At 41.6% G+C, this 21,543-nt stretch overlaps 1 protein-coding gene across 1 annotated transcript in view; it reads right to left on the bottom strand.

The window, feature by feature from the left end:
• The window catches only part of CHCHD3 (coiled-coil-helix-coiled-coil-helix domain containing 3), a 251,138-nt gene that overhangs the window by 33,674 nt on the left and 195,921 nt on the right, over nt 1–21,543 (bottom strand). Inside the window, exon 6 of the mRNA XM_081146783.1 lies at nt 18,546–18,616. Coding sequence (XP_081002909.1) covers nt 18,546–18,616 — 71 coding nt within the window. The remainder of the gene's footprint in view (nt 1–18,545; nt 18,617–21,543) is intronic.

The following is a 21,543-nucleotide window of genomic DNA, read 5'->3' as shown; positions in this document are numbered from 1 at the left end:
CTACCATTTTAATTGAGCCAGAAGAAGAAATAGCTCCCTTATACTTTTCTTAAAGTATACAGGAGTTCCTCCTCTCTGCTTTGGCTCCATCAGTGCCTTGCTCAGAAAATGCCTACAATCAAGTTTAATACAGACTTGGAAGGCAGACAATAGAGACATCATGGGGAAAGCAGGTGAGTCAGCTTTCCCAAGAAGGTAACTTGTTATGAAGTATTTAACTATCTTTCTTCGTGGAGAGCTACCTGACTTGAAGATGTCACATTTCCAGGTTCAACTAGAAAATGTTAATGAGATGTACTTTTGTTGTGGAAAAAGATATATATCTGTCTATATTAACACAAGTGCAAAACAGTCCTCAAAAATAGCGAAGACCAAAAAGTTATTTTTAAGTATCAACAATCCTTCCTTTACAAAAATTCACTCAGTACAGAAATATGAACTGAAGGGATTCCCACTTAATGAGAAACAATCTAATAAACAACACTCCATTACATTCTGAATTCTGCTATAGTCTTCATTACCCTATTGATACGGTCACGAGGAAAGCTCACCTTCGCTCTGGCATGTACTGGAGATGAACTCCGGCAATTAGCTAATGTCCAACAGAAATCAGCCCTGTATTAACAGCCTATAATGAAGACCATCAGCCACTAGATAAATCAAACCATTAGGCAGACACAGACCTGTCACATCTCTACAGTCCCCTCATTTGCTGAATAAATTTATTCCAGTATGGATTTTCTACGTACAGTATGTGCTAGGTGCTGGAGAAGACCTACTAAACAGAATAAAATACAATTCCTGCCTCAAGAATGTTTCCTTTCAACTGGGAATGAGACTTACACAATGAAACTTGATACACAACCTTGGTAATGGGCCTTTCAAACTCCCAAGAGTCTGTAATTCTTGCTTAGCTTTTCACGCAACGGTTTCTTCTACTGTAAATGAACTCAAGGTCCCTTCCGGAGGGGAAACATTCTGAGTAGAAGCTGGAAAGCAGGAAAAAAATTTGTAACAGATGAATTCAATTTAGCAGATAACAATATTGCTATTAATTGAACATCTGGTAAGAGAAATATTGCTATGAAGATGGCCAGATAGAGTTCCTGCCTTTCAGGGCTCTTGCTCTAGAAGGGAGAGGGGTATACAGGCAACTGTAATACAAACTGTATTGCACCTAGGGCTTCAGTTACATGAACACAGAAGGAGCAATGAATGGGCCTTCTTTTTTTGAGTGGGGGGAGCGGGGAAGACTTCAGAGACACTAACGTATGAGACGGTCTTGCCCACTGGAGGCGTTTACCGGAGGAAATGGTGAGGGTGTGCTGCGTTGCGGAGGCGGCAGGAGCAAACCCGCGGGAGCACGGAGGTGCGGGGCCGAGTCTCCCTTTAATGAACTCTGAGGTCCGTGGCAGCGGACGGCAAAAGACGAGGGTGACGACGTGTCAGAGGTTATTTTCATATTGTGCTTTAATATTGTAAGTTTTGGGTGTTCGTCCCAACTTCTATATAATGATTTATTAGATACTGTCAATTATTCAGCTTCGAAGCAGAAGCTTATTTCGCTTTTAATCATACTGATCAGACTGATGGATGAGCAGATCTTGAGACTGCAAGGCAAGCTGTTAAAAAAAACTATTATCACTTGCCACTACTTATCACTGCAAATCAGGATTATCACAACACTGTGCAACCAAATAAATAAGTTCAACACTGTGCAACCAAATAAATAAGTTTGGGTGCTGAGGCTGATATAAGACTGTAACCACCATCCGTAGGCCCTAATTTTTAAACATTGTTTTCATAAAAATAAGCTTCATTGTTTTCTTGATAATAAGGTTGTACATAAGCATATAAGCTACAGTTATATTAATAAGATAGCATTGTATCAGTTGTGAGTGCTACGGTTCCACACAGGATTTCAATTGAGAACGAGATTTCATTCATTGCTTTAAAAAAAAAGTTTGCAAGCTACCCGGGGGACTGGGAGATGGGGAGGGAGCTGTTCTTTCCATGGTTTCTGCATTCCCTTTCATGCTGTATAGAGATCTGTATTTTCCCACAGAAATAAGGTTATACCTGCGGTTAGGTTAGCTTTAAAAATGAGACTGTAGCTGAAACACACACACACACGCATGTGCAGGCAAATGCACCATTCCTCATCCCCACCACCTCCAACCTCCAGTCTTTCATTCTTAATTGCAAACAATCAGGGGTTAAATAGGCTTTTGAAAACTCACCTAGACAATCACAAGTGTCGTTTTTATTTCTGGGAAAAATTATGGTCCAAATGCCAAGTGACTGACTTCAGAACAAATTTTTAGGAAGAACTTTGTTCATTATAGACTGCCAGCCTATAATTGCCTCTAATCTCAAATTAATATAAATATTCTAAAGGTATGACAAGTTATTAGATGAGATCTATACCACAGGCTAACAATAACTGCACCCATCCAAGCACAACCTCCATATGCATTTCTAACTAAATTATGTACTTCCTAGCATGTTCAAATATAATTACTATTTAGAGTAGTGTTGCTTAAGTGTTGGTTAATGATTTGACAGAAAACATTTGTCTTTAAATACGTTTTTAGAGGCATGGTATGTGCTCAGTTGCAATTTTATATGTCCAGGAATTATCCCCTAGGGAAATAGGTATTGGATTATATGATGGGCATCAATTTAAAAACAGACACAGAATTCACTCAACAGAAACTTGAACTATTGATGGCTATAATAATTAACTAACTATCGATTGCTTGGGATGTGCCAAGAAAATAAAGGAACCTCATTTGATTCCTATATAACGTCTCTCCGATCATCACCTTTTACAGAGATGGGAAACTAAGACGGGGCTGGGAAAGGAGGAGACATAACTAGCTAGAACGAGTCCACTGCATTATGTGAAAGGTATCTATAAAGATTATGCCCAGTAAAATTTTACTCACGTGGATATTTACTATTTCACTACAGCTATACTGACAGTATGGACTGGAAAAATGAAGAGAAGTCCTAATAAGATTTTTTAAAAATCAGAAAGATCAAGGATCAAAACCAAGAAAATAAGCCTATTTTCTTGGTAGCTGCTATAGCAAAATCTGTGCCATAGTTAACATTCCCTTTCTCTTAAATCTGCTTCTTAGGTACTACCTCATACAAGAGGAGGATTTTATGGTATGAATACAAATAGATGTATCATTAATAAGAATGGATCAGCTTCCTGGAGAACTTGGCCAAAAGCTTAGCACTCAAATCTTTTAAAGGCCTAGCCTTAATGCACTCTCTGGAGCAGCACTCCTATTTTCTTTGCATCGTCAAGTTCTGAGAGTATGTTTTTCATTTGTCTTGCCATCAGTTAGAAAAGGTAAAGATGTGTATACATTTTGGTTTTCAATTCCCCTATTAAATCGGCTTCTCAGCGCTTCAGTTTCCAAATGCTCCAAAGAGGTATGGATTGACATTTCTGTCAGAGGACAATTTTTTGCTCTGTAGTTTTCCCCGAGTTAATGGAAAAAAGTTCTACCACTAATCTTCTCAACTCACCTCTAGGGAATTACAAACTAGCAGCAAAAACTGCAAAAGGTTGTGCCAAAATGCAATATTTTTAAATTACACAAGTCAAAAAGTTGAAAATTTTCACAAAATGGGCTTTCCATTTAAAAAAATAAAATAAAAGCCACTTGGGAGGCCAGATTTAAATTCATGCTGTAATATAACCTCCTAAGTTAAGTAACCTGGATTCTCCCGACTCTAAGCCACTGGATCCCTACAGAAATTGACCCTGTAAAGGGTTGAGTCCCACCACATTATTCATCACTCTTTAATAACAACCCCATGACTTAGTATATGCACATTTTCTACATCAGCAAAAAGCAGCCCAAGAGGTTAAGTACCAAGTAGCCCAAAACCACATCGTTAGAAGGGCTGCTCACAATTCAAACCCCATCCGTGCTATGGAAACAAAAGCTCCAGTTCCTAAGGGCTTATGCGCAAATCTGTTTCACTGCAGCCTCTTTTGTTTGTTTGATTACTGGTCAAAAAAAAAATAATTTGAAATATAATCTGAGTATCAGTCAGAAGGGGATGGGCTCAATAAGTTGTGTAGATCAATGCCATGGAATATTATGCAGCTGTTTAAAAGAATGAGTTGAAGTTTTATGTGGGTTGACCAGGGGGGATATATCCGCAATAAATTTAAGTTTCATATTCTTTTCACTACACTAAGCTCCAGGGAAGATATCAAAAGGCAAAAGTTGACCACAAAATGCAGTGGGAAGAGAAAGAATACTTAGAAGATTCACTTAATAATCAACTACCAATGTAGGAGTTAATTTTATTTTATTAATCCTCACTCGAGGATATTTTTTCCATTGCTTTTCAGATAGAGGGGGAGGGGGAGGGAGAGAGAGAGAGAGAGGGAGAGAGAGAAAGAAATCGATGTGAGAGAGACACATCCATTGGTTGGCCGGGGATGGCGCCTGCAACCGAGGTACGTGCCCTTGACCGAAATTGAACCAGAGACCCTTTAGTCCACAGGCCAACACTCTAACCACTGAGCGAACAGGCTAGGGCTGAGCTAATTTTATTATCTTGGGTACATACAATCACAATTACAGGCATAAACCAAAAATCATACATCCAGACGGACAACATCTGAATAGACAATATACAATTTGCCTCTAACGCCTTCTTTCCCACAACATGTAGAAGGGTACCATGTGAATTCTTAGAATGCTGTTCAAAAAGCTCATGACTAGGAATATTTTTTAAAGTTCAGATTACATCATTTCAATTAAAAGAGGGTCCCCTGACACGAACTTCAGGAAGAGTGCTAAAATAACCAGCATACTGCTCCATGCTCGTGATCCTCTGGCTCCTAAGGCACTTTGCTAAAATGCCCTAAGATTTCCCCAGACAGCATCCCATAAGACAAACCTTTCCTGAACTCTCTCCTCCCCACCCTCCTATCAAAGCTACTCTTTTCTGTGTCCCATTCTCTCAAGCCCTTAGGCAATTAATGGTAAGCTAACATGTGCTCATTTTTTAAAATGGATATTAATAATGTTAACATAATAACAGTAATTAACCTGAGATAGCAAATTGTGATTATATAATAAACAAAAACCTATACATAGGTGCCCAATATTATGCTTGTGTATTTGACAGAAGACATCTAGGAACAATGACCAACTCGAATGGCATAATTCTGATGGTGAGACTAACAGGGAACTGAAAACAAAAACTCCCAAGTAGGTAGAACTTATGGTTGAATCTTCACGACCCTATTAACTCTGCCTTTCAAAACATGGCACTGAAAGTCCTTCCAAGTCTGGCTCTTACCTTCCTTTGTGGCCTCACGGTCCACCACCCCTCAGCCCTCCTCCGCTCCAGCCTCTGCTAGCGTGGAAACCGGTCTCCTCGCCTTAGGAAAACTCCCGGTGCCAGCCAGCCCACACCCCCACCTCTCCCTGCGACCCGGGCTCCCCGCCTTCCCCTGCAGCACTTGGCTGTACCTTCCCGTTAGCATTTCAGTCACTAGTGTGTTAACCTGTCTCCCACGTCCAGCCATCATTCCTCCCTCACCTCTGCTTCCAGTTTCTGGAAACCGCCTGGAATGTATGACATCCAAAACGGATTCCTGAACAAATGTTAAAGCTGCAATTCCTGTGTGAGGCCTTGACACCTCTACAGTAAAGCTAGTGATCTCGACAATACAAGACCACGCAGGGCAGGGGCTCAGGCTCTCATTTCTGCGTTCCCAGTGCCCACAGAGCGAGAAGCATCCGAGAGCCTTGATGGATAGTTGTGTTGATATTGATGACCGTTAAGTTCTTCAAAGCAAAGTTGCCACGTTAATACCTTTCAAAATAAATGTGTCCATGAGCTCTCCACCGGTAGAAGAAACCAAACAAATGAGGACATGCCATGATCCACTAATTGCAAGGAACTCCTAGGACAGGGGAGTCGATGAAATTGGTCTGCTGGCAAAATCCAATATTTCAAATTCCAAGACTCCTAAGATAACCCCAAACCAACCCTCAACCAACCAAACGAAAACCACAAATGATTTAAGTAGTGACAAAACATTCGACTCCTGCTTCTTGTCAACCAACAGGGGATGCCTGAGAGACACCTCCTACACCCAGCGATGATATCTTCTGCTTTACGTGAGCGTCTTCTGTATTGGAGAAGAGCTACCATGAAAAGGAAAGAACTGGTTAATTACGAGTGGTAGCAAATGAGCTGTAATGGAGGTGTTATGAATGTAAATCAGCGAGGCCTGATGCGGAACAGCAGCATCTGGGTGTGCAGCTTGCAAAGTAATGAGACTGCGATGATGTCCTGGCACCGGCTTTGATCACTTCATCTTGTTCCAGAGCTCTGCTGGGACACAAAGGTGAGAGGCAGTGACCTCCGCCCCGCAGCTCGCACCGGCACAGAAAATGGTAACGGGTCGAGGAAGGATCCCCTTCTCTCCTCTCCTCCTTGCCCGCACGCCCCCTTTTCGGAACCGATGGTTTCATAGCTGGGGGCCCAGCATAAAGCGGGCTGAGCAAGCTTCTACCGTATGAAGTGTCATGTCTGAACATGTCGACATAACTGGCAACCCATTTTTCATCCCGAAAGCAGAAACAGGTGTATGCTGCCTTCAGAATCCCCATCACAAACCACGCTGCCTGGGCCCACGCTCGGGCAGGCTGGCTGAGATCTGTGCCAGGGGCCGGCTGGTGGACCTGAGCCTCCACAGACGGATGTGGCCCACAAGTAAATAGGTATCTGTGGGATCTCAGAAGCACAGGAGAACGAATGAAGAGCAGCGTGCACACACGCACGCACGCACGCACCCCGCCACAACAGCAGCCCTTCGTCTTTCTTGTGTTAATTCTGTAACTGGTAAGTAGCCGACTTCTTTGTGCTTGCGAGATCCCTACAAAGCACATTTAACATACTGAAAAGGAGGTTTTCGTCCTGGGAAAGGTGCAGATGTATCGCTGCACAGTATTTCTCGCCAGCTCCATCCGGAAAGGGGGGCTGAGGTGACTTGTGAAAGGAGCCAGGAGCAAGGACTCCCCTTAGTGAGCGCGCCTATCAGTTTCAGGGGTGCGCTGAGCAGCACTTGGACAAACACACTCACGGGGACACGGCAACCTCACTGCGGGCCACCGAGGGGGGGCGCGCGAGAGGGCGGGCAGCCATGTGAGCAAGGGGGTGCTTGGCCCCTTGAACATGCGAACATGTGTGCTTCCGCTTCAACACGCAGGGAGAAGCCAAGACGCGAGCTTTTACACGTTTTCAAGCACTTGGCCAGGACTCAGTGCAGAGTATGAACAAACTGCTGCCGAAGATTATTACATTAAGCAGTGCCAGCGTTGCTGTGTACATGTTTCATTTACAAATAATGCCTTCAAAATCCCTTTATCGAAAATAACTTGCAAAACTTAACCGGGCCTATCTATAAGACTTCAGGCTAATGAGAGGGAGACTATAATAGGCAATCGTAATGTAATAAGGAAGGGGAAAAGACTAATTCTTGAAAGGAAAAGTAAAGCAGCAAGGATTAATCCTGTTTCTCTAGCAGTGAAACACACTTGAATGAACAGCCCTGGCTATAGATAAGGGATTCAAATTCTAAGGAAAAATCTGATTATGGACAGGATTAGAAGTCATGATTTCCTTAAGACTGATTACATTGAAGAAATGTACCCAGGACAAATTACAGTTAACAGGTGCGTATTCCCAATATCTGGGTAACATTTTCCTAATTAAAGTTAATTAAGAATAAACTTAGGGTGTTTTAACTAAGTTTATTTAACATTAAAAAAACACGCAAACTTAAGCATTCATATTGTAGTAAAAATTGTATATGCCTGCATAACTATCACCCCGAAAACAAACATTCCCCGTGCCTCAGAAAGTTCCCCCATGCTCCTTTCCAGCCAAGTCTGCCTCCACCCCCTTCACCCGCTTTCTGATTTTCATTAGTATAAACAAGGTTTCACTATTTTTGAACTTCATGTAAATGGAATCACACAATAGGTTTGTTTTCTGTCTGGCTTCTTTTTGCTTAGCCTGTTTCTGAGATGCACCCCTATTGTTACAAGTATCAGCAGTTGTTTTTTAAACTGCTGGGCAGTGCTCTGCTGCGTGAATACACCACAATTTGTTTATCCACTCTTACTGACGACCTTCTGGGTTGTTTCTAGTGTTTGACCCCATGAAGAAACCTGGTATGAACACATGTGTACAAATCTTTTAGTGGGTGTATATTTTCTTTCCTCTAGGGTGAATACCGAGGACTGGAACTGCTGGGTCACAGAGCTAATGTATGTTCAAATTTATAAGAAACTGACTACCTTTTCCCAAACTGACTGTGGTATTTTATACCCCACCAGAAAAACCTGAGAATTCTGGTTTCTCCACATCCTTTTAGACAATTATTATGGTGAGCCTTTTTGGGTTTTCATAATTCCAATGGTTTTAATTCACATTTCCCTGATAACTAATGATATTATCAGCACTTTTCCTGTGCCAACTCGCCATTCTTATATCTTCCTTTGAAGTGTCTGTTCAAGTCTTTTGCCCATTTTAAAAAATTTTCTTAATGGTGTCTTAAGATGAGCAGAACATTTTAATTATAAGGCCTAAGTTATCAACTTTTGTATTTTGGTTGCTTACACTTAAGAAAAATCAATAGCCAGACATAGGAATCCTTGATAGACTGAAACCATGAGAGACGATCTGGTAATTACGCACTCAAATTAGCAATGGAAATAGGCTTTAAATACAATTATTCTGAAAGTTTGGTTTCAATTTTGGTACTTGGTTTTACCCCAGCTGCATGAACAGGCAACCACATACCTCTATGAGTTAATTATCTGGTTGGAAGCTGGGAGAGTCGATAGCATTTGGAATAGGCTTATCCAACTGTGGAGTGATAAGACATAACAGATCCCAGAGACTATCCTAAGAGCTACCATTCTTATGTGTAGATAACTTGACACAATTTTTAACCACACTTAAGACTTAAGATGGTTCACTTTGTAAATTTGACACACAGAGAGAATTAAAAACCTACCTCCTAGAAGTCTTCTTGGCCATTTAAAAAATGTGACAGATCAGTCAGACCATAATTAGCCCTAGTTGGCTTTCCTACAAGCTTCACTGCTTTCTACCTGTAGCTGAGTGGCATTTAAAAAGCAAAATAATTTTTTCTCATCTTTGAAAACATCAAAGAAAAATCAAAGAAATTATTTCCAACTGGATCCTTTAAAAAGTAAATGAACTCTATCCAGAATCAGCAAGAGTAAAAAAACCCAGCAGTCCCAGTTAGAAATATATTTTAGGAACTACGAGCTGTGGTTAATTACTTAAATAAGCAAGACTTAATAAACAAATCCAAAATTCCACGCACCCTAGAAATCAAAATGTTCTCCTTTAAATATCATAACACAAGAAAAGAAACAAGCGATCACTCTGGCTGAGTCTTCATCTATCTAACTAGCAGTGTGTAATTAATATTTCATATAACCATGTAGGGTATGCTAGATTCTTAATGGATTATATTGACTAAGGAGGAAAGTTCAATGCTAATGTTCCTGCAGGGGAAAACAGAATGATTTGTTATCTCACAGGGAACAAATCATGAATTCGGGTGCTTATGGCCACAAACCTAAGGGCTGCAACAAAACTGGTTTTGATCATTTACATGTAACACATAGATTATATTGAAGGAAGGAAGATGCCCGGACCAACCCAAACACACCCTGACTGCCGCGGCTGACACAGAGGAGAGCGCCCTGGGCCATGCATTTACGGCAGGCCGTGGCCCCTCTGACTATCCCGGCGGCCTGATGTCCCTTCACTGTTGAAGGGGCGAGGCCGTCTCCGGGGGATCCCCTGCCTGTGACCAGCTGCAGCTGTTCACGAGATGGGTGCAGTGCGTGCTCTTTTCGTGAATAGACAGGACTGTCTATGGCTCACAGCCCCGATCCTGCCCTTGTGAGCCCTGTACCCCAACCAGCTTTGACACCTGTCCTGCCCTCTGCCGCTGGGTAGAGAGGGATGCTGCAAGGAGCAGGCAGGAGGCAGAGAAATGAGGCAGAGGGAAACCTAACGCCCAAGAGCTGCTCATGCTTCTTGGCATTTACTTCTGTTGCCTTAGGGAAAGAACAGTGTGGGGGCTAAGTACAGTGATCCAACCCAATGACTGAAATGGAACGAAATAACTATCAGATCTGATGAGAAGGGTGCCAGTCTTAAAGAGGAAAAAAACCACTAATTGTCTAAGGTTTCTTTTCTTCAAATAACTAACCAGTACTACATGCCCATCGCAAGAAATACTGTCAAGTACTGGTGTGCTCCAAAGCAGCTCTCGCTCTCCTTGGAACTAATACGTTGCCGGAGGCAGGTGGGGTGTGGGGACCAGGAGGGAGACCGACTCATAGCTTGAGAGGTGGCAGACCACTCTCTACATATTCCCTTATTTCCCTGATGAGGCCCACAAAAGGGGTTGCCATGCCACCTAGAACATTCTTGAAATGGCAGCCAGTGTCTTAGAATTGCATAAAGCAACTACTTAAGACAATTTTTACATGAGGATCAATGACAACTGTCTTTTTTCTTTTTTTAACTTTTAAATCTCCTCAGCTTGAATGCCCTAAAGAGAAGGGCAGGTACGATTTACATTTTACAGATGGAAGAAACCAGTCAAAGATGTAATTAATAACCTGCCCGAGGAGCCGGGTGTTCTGAATAACCAAGGCCATGTTTCAGCCGAATGTATAGTTGCTACTAGCTTCTTATACAAGGTATATTCTTAGCTCATAAACAATGCTTCTCAGTTTTAGAACTGAAGCCTTCCTCCAGCAATGCAAAGGACAAATTCTAGAGGGTACCTGAAAATACCCTCGAAGCTGACATCGGCGAGCTGATGTTTAAAAAACAAAATACAACAAATTGCCCAAAACTTCTAAATAGGCCACTGTAACCAAGCTTAAGCACAAAGGGTAGAGGCGTATTTACTTTACCGAGAATTCTGCCTCTTCAATTACTAAGTCTCTTACTGAATAATCAAGATGGTACGTGGCTCCAAGGACCATAGGGAATAAAATGTCTCCTCTGCAGCTGCTGTATTTCCTGCTCACAGACTTTCAAATTGAAAAAGGTGGAAGAAAGGCCCAATACAAATGTAGAATTTAATCAGTAAAAGCCCCAATCCTTGCCCGAAGCCCTGTTCTTCCTGTAATATCACATTCTTTCCGTCTTGTGTAAACTTTTCATTATGAAGGAGACATCTTTATAATACAATAACTCTAGTTATAATGTAACTGCTGGTAACAGAACTCCTGCATTCGAAAAGGCAGCGTGTGCAAGTAATGTCGTCTTAATACAATTTGTGTTCAGCAAAAACCAAGTCAACTTGGTCATTTAGAATCTGATCAATGTGAATTAGTGTCTTACTGAGATAAACCATTTGATCATTTAGAAGCTGATCAATGAGAATCAGAGATAAAACATTTATCATGCACATTTGGTCCATCATAGCCATTCACGCAGCACTAAAGCAGGTTTAAGTAGACATCAATAAGTGTTAGGGTGGATGTGCAGGGTACCTGTCAGCTGCAGATACAAATATATGTACAAGGGTATAGAATTTTAATCCTTTGATAAGGCAAGAAGATATTCAACAAGGCAGCTGGAGTCACTGAAAAATGGCAGGAGCTCAACTTTGGAGAAGCTGGAGAGAGAAGCAGAGCGAGCCTGAAAGGCTTAAACTTTTGAAATAAGTTTTAATTAAAAGTTTAAGCATAAAGGTAAGTAACATAAATTTACTTGACTCAAATTCTAGAGGAGTTCTGAGACTATTAATCAGAGTAAACTTTGTACCTACAGTACAATTAGTTCTATTAATCTAATATTTCCAAACTGAAGTCACATTGACATTCAGGCGTACCGGCTTATGCATCTAACGGAATTATAAATTTGCCAGTCAAGAGCTTATTTAATTATTTTACAGCCAATTAAGCAGGATCTTTAAACATCGTTGCTTAAAACTGTCCACGATCCACCTGTGTAATTACAGCGAACATGAGAAACACCTGCTGATACCATTGGCGTGAGATCCTCAGCTCCACTAACTCACTCCGCAGTACACCTGGTCCCCAGTGTCACTTTCTTCACCATCTTTTTGTTATAATAATGAAAAAAAAATCGATTCCCAGTCGGAGCCACTGTCTGTGGAGTTTGTACCTTCTCCCCGTGTCTGTGTGGGTTTTCTCCAGGGACTCCAGTTTCCTCCCACGTCCGAGATGTGCACTTGAAGTTCACTGGTGTCTAGATTGTTCCAGCCTGAGTGACAGGGAGGGGGGCAGGGCGTCCTGTCCAGGGCTGGGTCCCCATCTGCACCCTGCTGCCAGGATGGGCTCTGACCACCCACCACCCTGAACTGGAATCAGCAGGTTGGAAAATCATTATCTTAACTTGTGTTTATGTATCTTTCTTAAGTGCATGGGTCATATTTATTTCAAATGTTTAATATTAGAAGTGTTTGGGGTCTTTATTTAGGTTAATTTTGTTTTTCGTTTTAGAGCTTTGGCGACCAGAAATATACCATAGGAACTTAACTCTCATTTTTATCAGTTCGCCTGTGCTAAAACTGGTTGTTTTGCTTAAAAGTCCAAGTTTCCAAGATTCCATCGAGGACAAGTGAGGAGTTACTGCACAGCTATTAAAAATCACCCAGAAAGAAATGAAACGGTACTGCCAAAAGTAAACCCCAGAAAGCCAAGGAATTTTAAAGTTAAAGGATTTTACATTGAGGAAAACCTCCAAAATATATATATAATACTTACAAAATCCATTTCATCTGTAAGAGTTCTACATAGCATTCCTCAGATGCTCTAAAATGCACAAACTCCCCCCACAGACATTGTAAGGGTAGCCTAGGGCGTATATTTGTAAGTCAGGTTCTGGCCACTTGGTTCAAGGATAAACATGAAAGCCCCCCTACAACCTGGCACAGAAAGGAGTGTCCCCAGTGCTCCACACAAGATTTCAGAGTCACATTCCTTTACAAGCGCTTCATCTTTCAGAGACACGGAGCCCAAGTTGAAGCGGTATAGTTCTAATGAAAACACGGCAAAGGTATTTTCAACAGATCCATGTCACTTCCCACACACATGTATTATTTCCCTTTATGGAAGGTAGAAACTGGCCACTTCATGATCTAAAGAACAGCCTGGGCCTGGCCGGCGTGGCTCAGTGGTTGAGCATCGACCTAGGATCCAGGCGATCGGGGTTCGATTCCCGGTCAGGGCACATGCCCGGGTTGCGGGCTCGATCCCAGTCGGGGTCGTGCAGGAGGCAGCTGGTCAACGACTCTCTCATCATTGATGTTTCTATCTCTCTCTCTCCCTCTCTTTTCCTCTCTCTGAAATCAATAAAGATATATTTTAAAAATAAATAAAATAAATAAAAAAATAAAGAGTAGCCTGGGAATGAAATACCAATTGTCTTTAAAATGCTTTTCCTTTGTTTGATATTACACTGTCTTCACAAGGTTTACAATGCCTTTAAAATATTCTACATTTCTTTGATATTTGCCTTATGTTTATGTAATATTTGTTTTTATAAATTTTTAAATTTTATATCTTTTGTATAGCTCTACAAGAAAATGGCTTGTAATTTGGTTTCATTATAAAGTTTCAGGACTTGGCAGCCATAATTTTGATAATATTGTTTAATACTGTATGCCTGCACGTCAACAACAAAACCTTTGGAGGGCCCACAAATCATGACATCGAAGACATTTCTGAGGCATCCGAACATCAAAGCCAGTGCCATGGGGATAGCTGTAAACCGTTTGAGATGTCCTGGGCCTATTTCGAGAAGAAGTGCAAATACCAGTTCTACATGCTCTAAATGTATGAATTCGCACACTTTCTAAGCCCTCTGGGTCACTGACCAGGGCATTTGGTGCCCCAGTCATAACTGGCAGCCTGGCATACCTGCAGTGCACCTTACAATATTAAAGCAAGGTTTTTACTCTGAAACAGAAAAAAACTCAATTAAAGAAAAAAATCATGTGTACATAACACTGTGGTAACAACTGCCTGTTGCCGGCATGGTATATGGCTCTACTCCACCCAGAGAGATCAGATTCTGAGGCTGACCAGGCAACAGGGCCCGGGGCACCGTCCATACGGCTGGCCCGTCCCTCACCACACCATCCTGTCACGAGTGCTCCACATGCCGTCTCCCACTGACTGTGGGCTCCCTGAGGATGACAAATTCTTTCTAACATGGTTTTTGTTTTGTTTTGTTTTTTTGAGGTGGGGAGGGGGCAGGTCAACACCTTCTAGATTTTGTTTGGAAACAAATACAGAAATTTCTCCTATGGTGCATAGTTTCATAACTTGAGTTGGACATAATAAAATAATATTACAACAATAAATATTATCTATTACAATATATAATAAATAATCAACTCTAATATTTATTGGGCATTTACCTTGTGCAAGACTTGTGCTAATCACTATCAATGTAACCTTATTTAGTGTGATATTTTATTTAATGGATCACCTATAAGGCAGAAAATAAGGATTAATACAGAACATAATTATCAGGAAGCTGGATGAAAACTAGATATAAAAACAATACTGGATTTGCTCAGTGATTTGAGTTTTATAGCAAAAATTTTAAAGCTACTGTGGGGGAAAAGTTCTTGCAGGCAAGTAAACAACATCAATTCTTTATCTCCAAGTTGTTTAAGTCCCACTGGAAAAAAAGGTAAATAGTACTTTTAATAACGTGGCACGTATCAGGGATGTGACTATCCCATCACAGCAGGCCTAACTTTGTACTGTTTTAAACCCTGCCTTCCTCTTGCCCCCGCTGATGAACCCCGAGCTCTGCGCCAGGAGGGCCCTACCTGCGCCCTGCATTCAAACCCAGCAGAGGGCTTGTCAGGGGAGCTCTCAGAATGAATGGGGCATTGATAAAGTAGAAAAAATCCCATTAAGTCCAAAGCGTTTCAATAGTTTATTGCCAAAACTGTAAACTGAGGGCCTGAGGTGTGAGCTAATATTTAAGCATCCCTAAAGGAACCCCACTAGCCACCACGGCAGGCATGGATGTGACGGTGCTCACCACACACAGCTTCAAAGGCCCTCAGCTTGCCTTCCCTACATGGGGATTCTGTGTGACCCCCTATCAGGTGTATAACATCACCCTTATAACTGCAATTTTAAAAGCTTCCGTCTCCTATAACCAAGCTGCACCCAAATGGACCCCTGTATCAGAAAAAGGTGGACTAAATCTTCCTCAAAGCTCTTCCGAGTTTGCTGCCTAAGAGGGAGTGCTGCGGTCAGCAGCTGTGATTATCTGAGAGGGGCAATTTCTAAGGAGAAACCAAGTTCCCTTGAGTAATCTCGGGGCCTTCAAGGAGGGTAAAAGCATCTCTTACAGCCAAAGCACTACCACTTCCTAGGTGTGAAGCTAATGAACTCGCTACGAATCAAAATACAGTATTCTGGGAAGCTCAGTCTAGCAGGTAGTAGCTGAAAAAACAACTACATAATGAAAGCTTCTCTGAAAAGCTAGCTCTTAAAAGTCCTTCACAGTATATAAAACCTGGGTTTTTGTAAGTATTAGAGTTCGCCAAACAACAAAGTCTGGGGGCCGGGTCCCCAAGACTGTCCTCACTTCTGACATCATCTGCAAGTTCCAGGGGTTCCCCAAACCACCCTAAACTTTGATAATTTGCTAAAGATTCACAGATCTCACAGAAAGCTATTAAACTCACAGTTACGACTTCTGGAAAATGATACAGAGAATCCACCAAGGGAAGAGACGCAGAGGACAGAGTCGGGGGGTTCCAAGTGCAGTCTCCACTGTCCCCAGGAGCAGCTATCCTACTGGTATCAACATGTGACAATACACAGAGTAGCATCAGCCAGAGAAGCTCACCTACCCTTCAATGTCCAGTTTCATCTGGGCTCTTTAGACAGTCCTGCTAAACTGGTTGCCCACATGGCTGAGTTCAGGCTCCAGCACCAATTCCCCAGAGGCTGGGCCGACAGCACATGGCGCAAGGGGCCCCTCATGACGAATAAGACACTTTTATCACTTGGGAAATTCCAAAGTTCTACAGGTTACCTCCCGGGAGCTGGGTACAAAGACCTCTCCTTGGGAAAGGCTAAATTTTTTACTATACCAGATGAGAGTAGGATATAATAAAGAATAATATGCTAGAAAGATAAAAGAGATAACGCTGCCGAGGCTCTGCTTAAGATGAAGTCTAACCTACAGGTCCATGCTGCCTTGGAGACGGAAAGTCACCATGGCATTATTTGTGTGCTCCATGTAGCCTCGCATTTCCCAATAGGCTAGCCCGGACTAAATGATATGGCAGCTGGGCAGGGCTTCAGAAGAGAGATTCTTTTCACCTGCGACCATTCTTACCTCTCTCTGTAAAATCCAGCTTCCACCAATTTTCAAATCTGCTAAACTCTCCTATGTTATGGGCTGAGGGGGGAGGTGTGTGTGTGTGTGTGTGTGTGTGTGTGTGTGTGTGTACTCATATGAAGGCAATTAAGTTAAAATGAAGTCAACAGAATGGGCCCTAATCAAATGTGATTTCTAAGAGAGGGAGATTAGGAGACAGATGCAGAGAGGGAAGATCATGTGAAGAGAGGGAGAAAACAGCCATCTATAGCCAAAGGAGAGAAGCCTCAGAAACCAACCCTGCTGACCTTGATCTGGAAATTCTGCCCTCCAGAACTGTGAGAAAATAAGCTTCAGTTGTTCAAGCCACTCGGGCTGTGGCACTTCATTATGGCAGCCCCGGCAAACTCACCAACCACTCACTCATTTATGTCTACTCTTCCCATGACTTTTCTGCATCGGTCTCTTTTTTTCCCTCTTTCACTGCAGAGACCTCCTACCTAGTACTTCCAGCTCCTGTTTCTCACGCCTCCAATCAAACCTCACATTCACTAATATTCCCAAAAGAGCACAGAAATCTAGGTACTCACCTGGTCGGTCAAATGCCTTCCAAAGACTTGCTGCAAAATGAAGACCAACTTCTCAGCCCAACAGCTAATGAGTGACCCTACTGACCTTTCCAACTTTACCTTGCACTGACCTTAACTAATTTGCCATCCACCAACTACAGAGCATGGTTTTCCTTCTGAATGCCTTTCCTTTCCACCAAAACTCTTCTTCAAGCCTCAACTAAAGTATCTTCTTTACGATGACTTTCATAGTTCTAGTCAGAACTGACTTCCTCTGATGTGACTCCAATTTGAGTTAATGTACAGCTATTGTCTTAAATGAAGAAACATCCAGGGTGCCAAGTCCAAGGGTCTCATAGTATTGAGATAAAAAGGTAAAAAAAATAAAAATAAATGTTGCTTTGTCATTGGGGGAAAGATAAAACCATAAAAATACATGTACAGTGTCCCTTCTAAAATCAAGTCTCTATGCAATTCTATATCTAAATTCTTAAGACAGCACATTAACCCTGTAAGAATGAGATCTCTGCCCCATCTTTAGAGGGTCTCTTCCTCCTGCCCCTAAAGGGTAATTCACTAACAAGAATGGAGGCTTTTGTCTGTTTAAATATACCTCAAACCATCTTTAAAAAACAATTTTAATCAATATTAAAATAACACTAATATCCATTACCACACAAATTGCACTATAGCAGAAAGTAACAACGTTCTACCTTAGGGTTTATAAGCATGCTATCAAATGCTTTGATATATAAAATGCATTTGATAACATGCTTATAAACATGCTCAAGGAAGGAGGTCAGAGCCCAATACAATGTTTCAGCTAAACCTGTCACAACACCTCTTTTTTGCTTTGCTAATTTGCACATGTGCTGCCAACAGAGGTTATACAATAGAACTATTTATACACTCAGGAAAATTCTGAATGATGTCTTCTTACCTAACGTGAGAACTGGCAGCAGAGGAAAAGTACAGGGCTATGGGTCATGGGCACTTTGATCCATCAATTACAGACATTCATTTAAACATTCCGAGGATCAATAGAGGTAGCAATTTAACATCATCTTCATAATACAGGGTAAGATAAAGTCTGTGATTTAAATGCTTTCAAGGTACAGGTGAAGAAATGAAAACAGCTTAAACATGAGAAAAGGGGATACTCCATTCGGACATGCCCATGATTTTATTATACAAAAGCAAATGGTTTCTATGTTTCTATTAATAGAGGTGGCAATTTAATATCACCTTCATAAACAAGGTTATCTTATATATTATTCCAAATGAAAATTCTATTACTATTGCTTTCTATTTCCCCTTAGTTCATAAAATTGAGTCGTAACAAGCTTTCATCAAATGGCTTTTCCTTGCATGTGAATTCTACCAGAGCAGATAACACAGATCCGCCTCAACCACCGAAACATATTTCCAAGTACTCCAGAGGGCTACATACCAAACAATCTCCTGTTCAAAAAGCAATAAAGCTGTCGCTTCATCCTGTCAAGAAGAGTAATTAGAATACTATTAAAAACTTACTTGAACTTGGCTTCCACCTCCTCGGCAGCTTTCTGATATTGCTCAGTGGTGACTTTGTAGAACTCTGAGCTCTGTGGATAAAGAGTGATAGTAGGGTTTTCATTTTCCAAGCGGACAAAACATGGGCAAGACGTGCGACGACAAAAACCTCATATGCTCTTGAGAAAGATTTCTTGCACAAATGGAATGGATTCTTGTACAAATCCATGCACAAGTGTCCAGCGGTTGGTATATAGGCTGAAATTACAGAGTAAATGCCCACAGTTATAACACGTCATCATCTGATCCTTCTGATAAGATTCCTAACATAGTTTTGAAGGATTATTTAGACTTCCCGTCTGGGGAACTGATCACTGTAAGATGTCTGAGACTGAAGAGGGAATTGCACACTCATCACACTTGCCTATCAGTCCAGCGTCCCACCTAGGGTATTAAAGGGTCATTTCCTTTTACGCTGTATCTTTGTCTTCACGATGGATTCTTTATGGAGTAGAATGTGTTCAGTCACCTCCATGTGACCACAAGAGCACCAAAATTTATAATAAATTAATCGGTAAAACAAAAGGGGTGGATTGACATAATTTTTACACCAAAAAATGTTTCTACTATTACATGAAAGAACACGCAGGCAGCATGAATCGAGTCATACTAGCAAGGTAATGCCTTTCCTGAGGAAACAAAATTAAAAATTACCCATTCTGGCTGACTACTTTGATGCCTGTCTGCAGGGGGGGGGGCTCAGTGACCCCCTGAGCCTTCAGACTCCATGAAATATCCTACAAAAGGCATCATCACAGTACAAAAGAGCACAATACAGTGGTCCACTGTGCACCTTCATTCGCTAATCACTCGGTGTTCACATGCATGACTAGGGGTAGTTTATTTTTTCATAAATCATTGTTGGTTGGTGAGAAAATGAAAATGAAATCCTCTTCACACCAGTGACCCCTTTGCATTTAACAATCTGGGTTGTCCAATGACAGTCACATCCAGGTTTGCTGGATGTAGATAAAATCAATAGGTATGTGATTAGGCAGCCGAGTGAGGGTGGCTGGAGAATGGACAGGTCACCATTTGAGATGATGAATGGCTCTCTATCAACCTCCAGTCCCCTCCGATGCTAACATTTACTATAATCTTATTTGGGCAGCGATTTATCTTTCTTGCACCTGATCAATAAAGATGAACAGAACAGTTGTAAGGATCGATTGTAATTTTTTATCATTTTCAAGCACAAAGGTGCATTTCTGACATGAAGACAATATTCTAAGTGTACTGCTTCTGTATTTTTTAAAATTGCAATTTGACTGATCAGCTGCACTAGTCTGTATACCGAGAGGTTTTAATTCATTTGTAGGTCTCGGCTATCAAAAAGCCATTTGTCTTCTCAGATATTTTAACTTCAGGCTGTGTCACACCTTCCTATCAGTTCCACTTACGAGATTTTTCTGTCCTTTAAAATACACACCAGTCACAAAAGCTCTTTTGCCGTGTTTGGTTTAAGCCTTTCTTTGAACCCTTCTAACAAAGAGGGCAGTGGAAAGGCACTTACTAATCACCACCAACGCTGATGAGAACCTCCCCACATTACTATGATGAACTGTCAAGTGAGTGTTATGTTACTGAATCATCTATTAACGTGCTGGCAAAGCAATAACATCTTGATTAACACCTGCAATTATTTTAAGCACTGAAACTGTAATGTCCGGACAGAGCCAGCCTAGGCTGAAAGATGTGCTTTCTGGGTCCGTTCTGTGACCTTTAGCAGGTCCTCCAGCCTCCCCACTTCCTTCCCAGTGTCCCTAACCTGCAAAATATGGGTGACACCAGACCTGCTTATCTCTGCCACAGCCGGTGTAGGAATCAAATCTGAACAGGCCAGAAAGCTGTGAAACCTGTTAAGTGCTTTTGCAGAGTAAGATCAACATCGAAATAAAATAATTTCAAAGAGAAAGAACTAATCTGGGCAATTTCATTCTAGGTACAAATCTGAAATGATCAAAACCGAATATTAAGCTTTCTAACAAGAATGATGAATGAACAAAGGCAAGAGTCCTCCCATCTACAGAATGGGGAGCCCGCCCCCCCCTGCTTTGTAATGCCAAATGCAGGTAAAATTACCAGATTCTGCCAAACGTTCCCCTGGGATGTTAAACACAAAATACCCATTCCTGCCTTGCCTGCAAACTTAGCATAACATTTCTCAGTGCAAAGTTTTTGTCTTTATTTATGTTCCACATTTCCACCTCGGCAGCCTGTTACCCACATCACATAAATCTTTCTAAAAAGAAAAGCCCCCAGGAGGCAACACCATATAACTAAGCGAACAAACACAAATATGCTAAAGAGCTGCACAAAGACAGAGTGTGACTCATTTAAGCATTTACTTATTCATTCAACAAACTCAAATCCTTATTATCCCGGTAATGTTCATCTTGGGGATGGAACTTTCCATCTGATAGAAAAGAAAAAGAATAATAATTGTAATGAAAGGGCATAAATGCTAACTTAAAAGTTGTCTTACTGGAGTTCAGGAGTAGAGATCTCTTTTGGTCTCAGAAAAGGCTTTAAAAAATGAACAACCATCAGTAAATCAACCCCCGCCCCCTCTTTCCCTCAATATGCTCGCTGGGGGGAGAGTGAATAAATGCTGGGTCTTCACACAGTGAAATCCTATACTGCGGTGAAAGAGTGCACCAGACACGTGGGGGCAAAACGCTGCAGATGTGATATGAAAGGATGCAATTTAGGTCAAGTTTGGAAAAGTACAAACTAATGAAACCGGATTAATAAACAGAAATGTCAACGACTGTCTACGCGCTGGTGGTGTGGCGGTGGAGGTAGAAGGGACCAGAGGAGGGTACGTCCTAAAGGAAGGGAACACAGCGGGGCTTCGCTCGTTGTATTTGGGGTGATCTTAAAAAGAGATGTACACAGATAGTTGTTACATTGGTTATAAATATTTTGTAACACATACAAAAATTGTATTCTGATCCCC

This window comes from Miniopterus schreibersii (assembly GCF_964146895.1).
Source record: "Miniopterus schreibersii genome assembly, chromosome: 9".
NCBI classification, from domain to species: domain Eukaryota; kingdom Metazoa; phylum Chordata; class Mammalia; order Chiroptera; family Miniopteridae; genus Miniopterus; species Miniopterus schreibersii.
The sequence above is the reverse complement of the archived record's forward strand: the minus strand, read 5'-3'. Positions and strand labels throughout refer to the sequence as shown.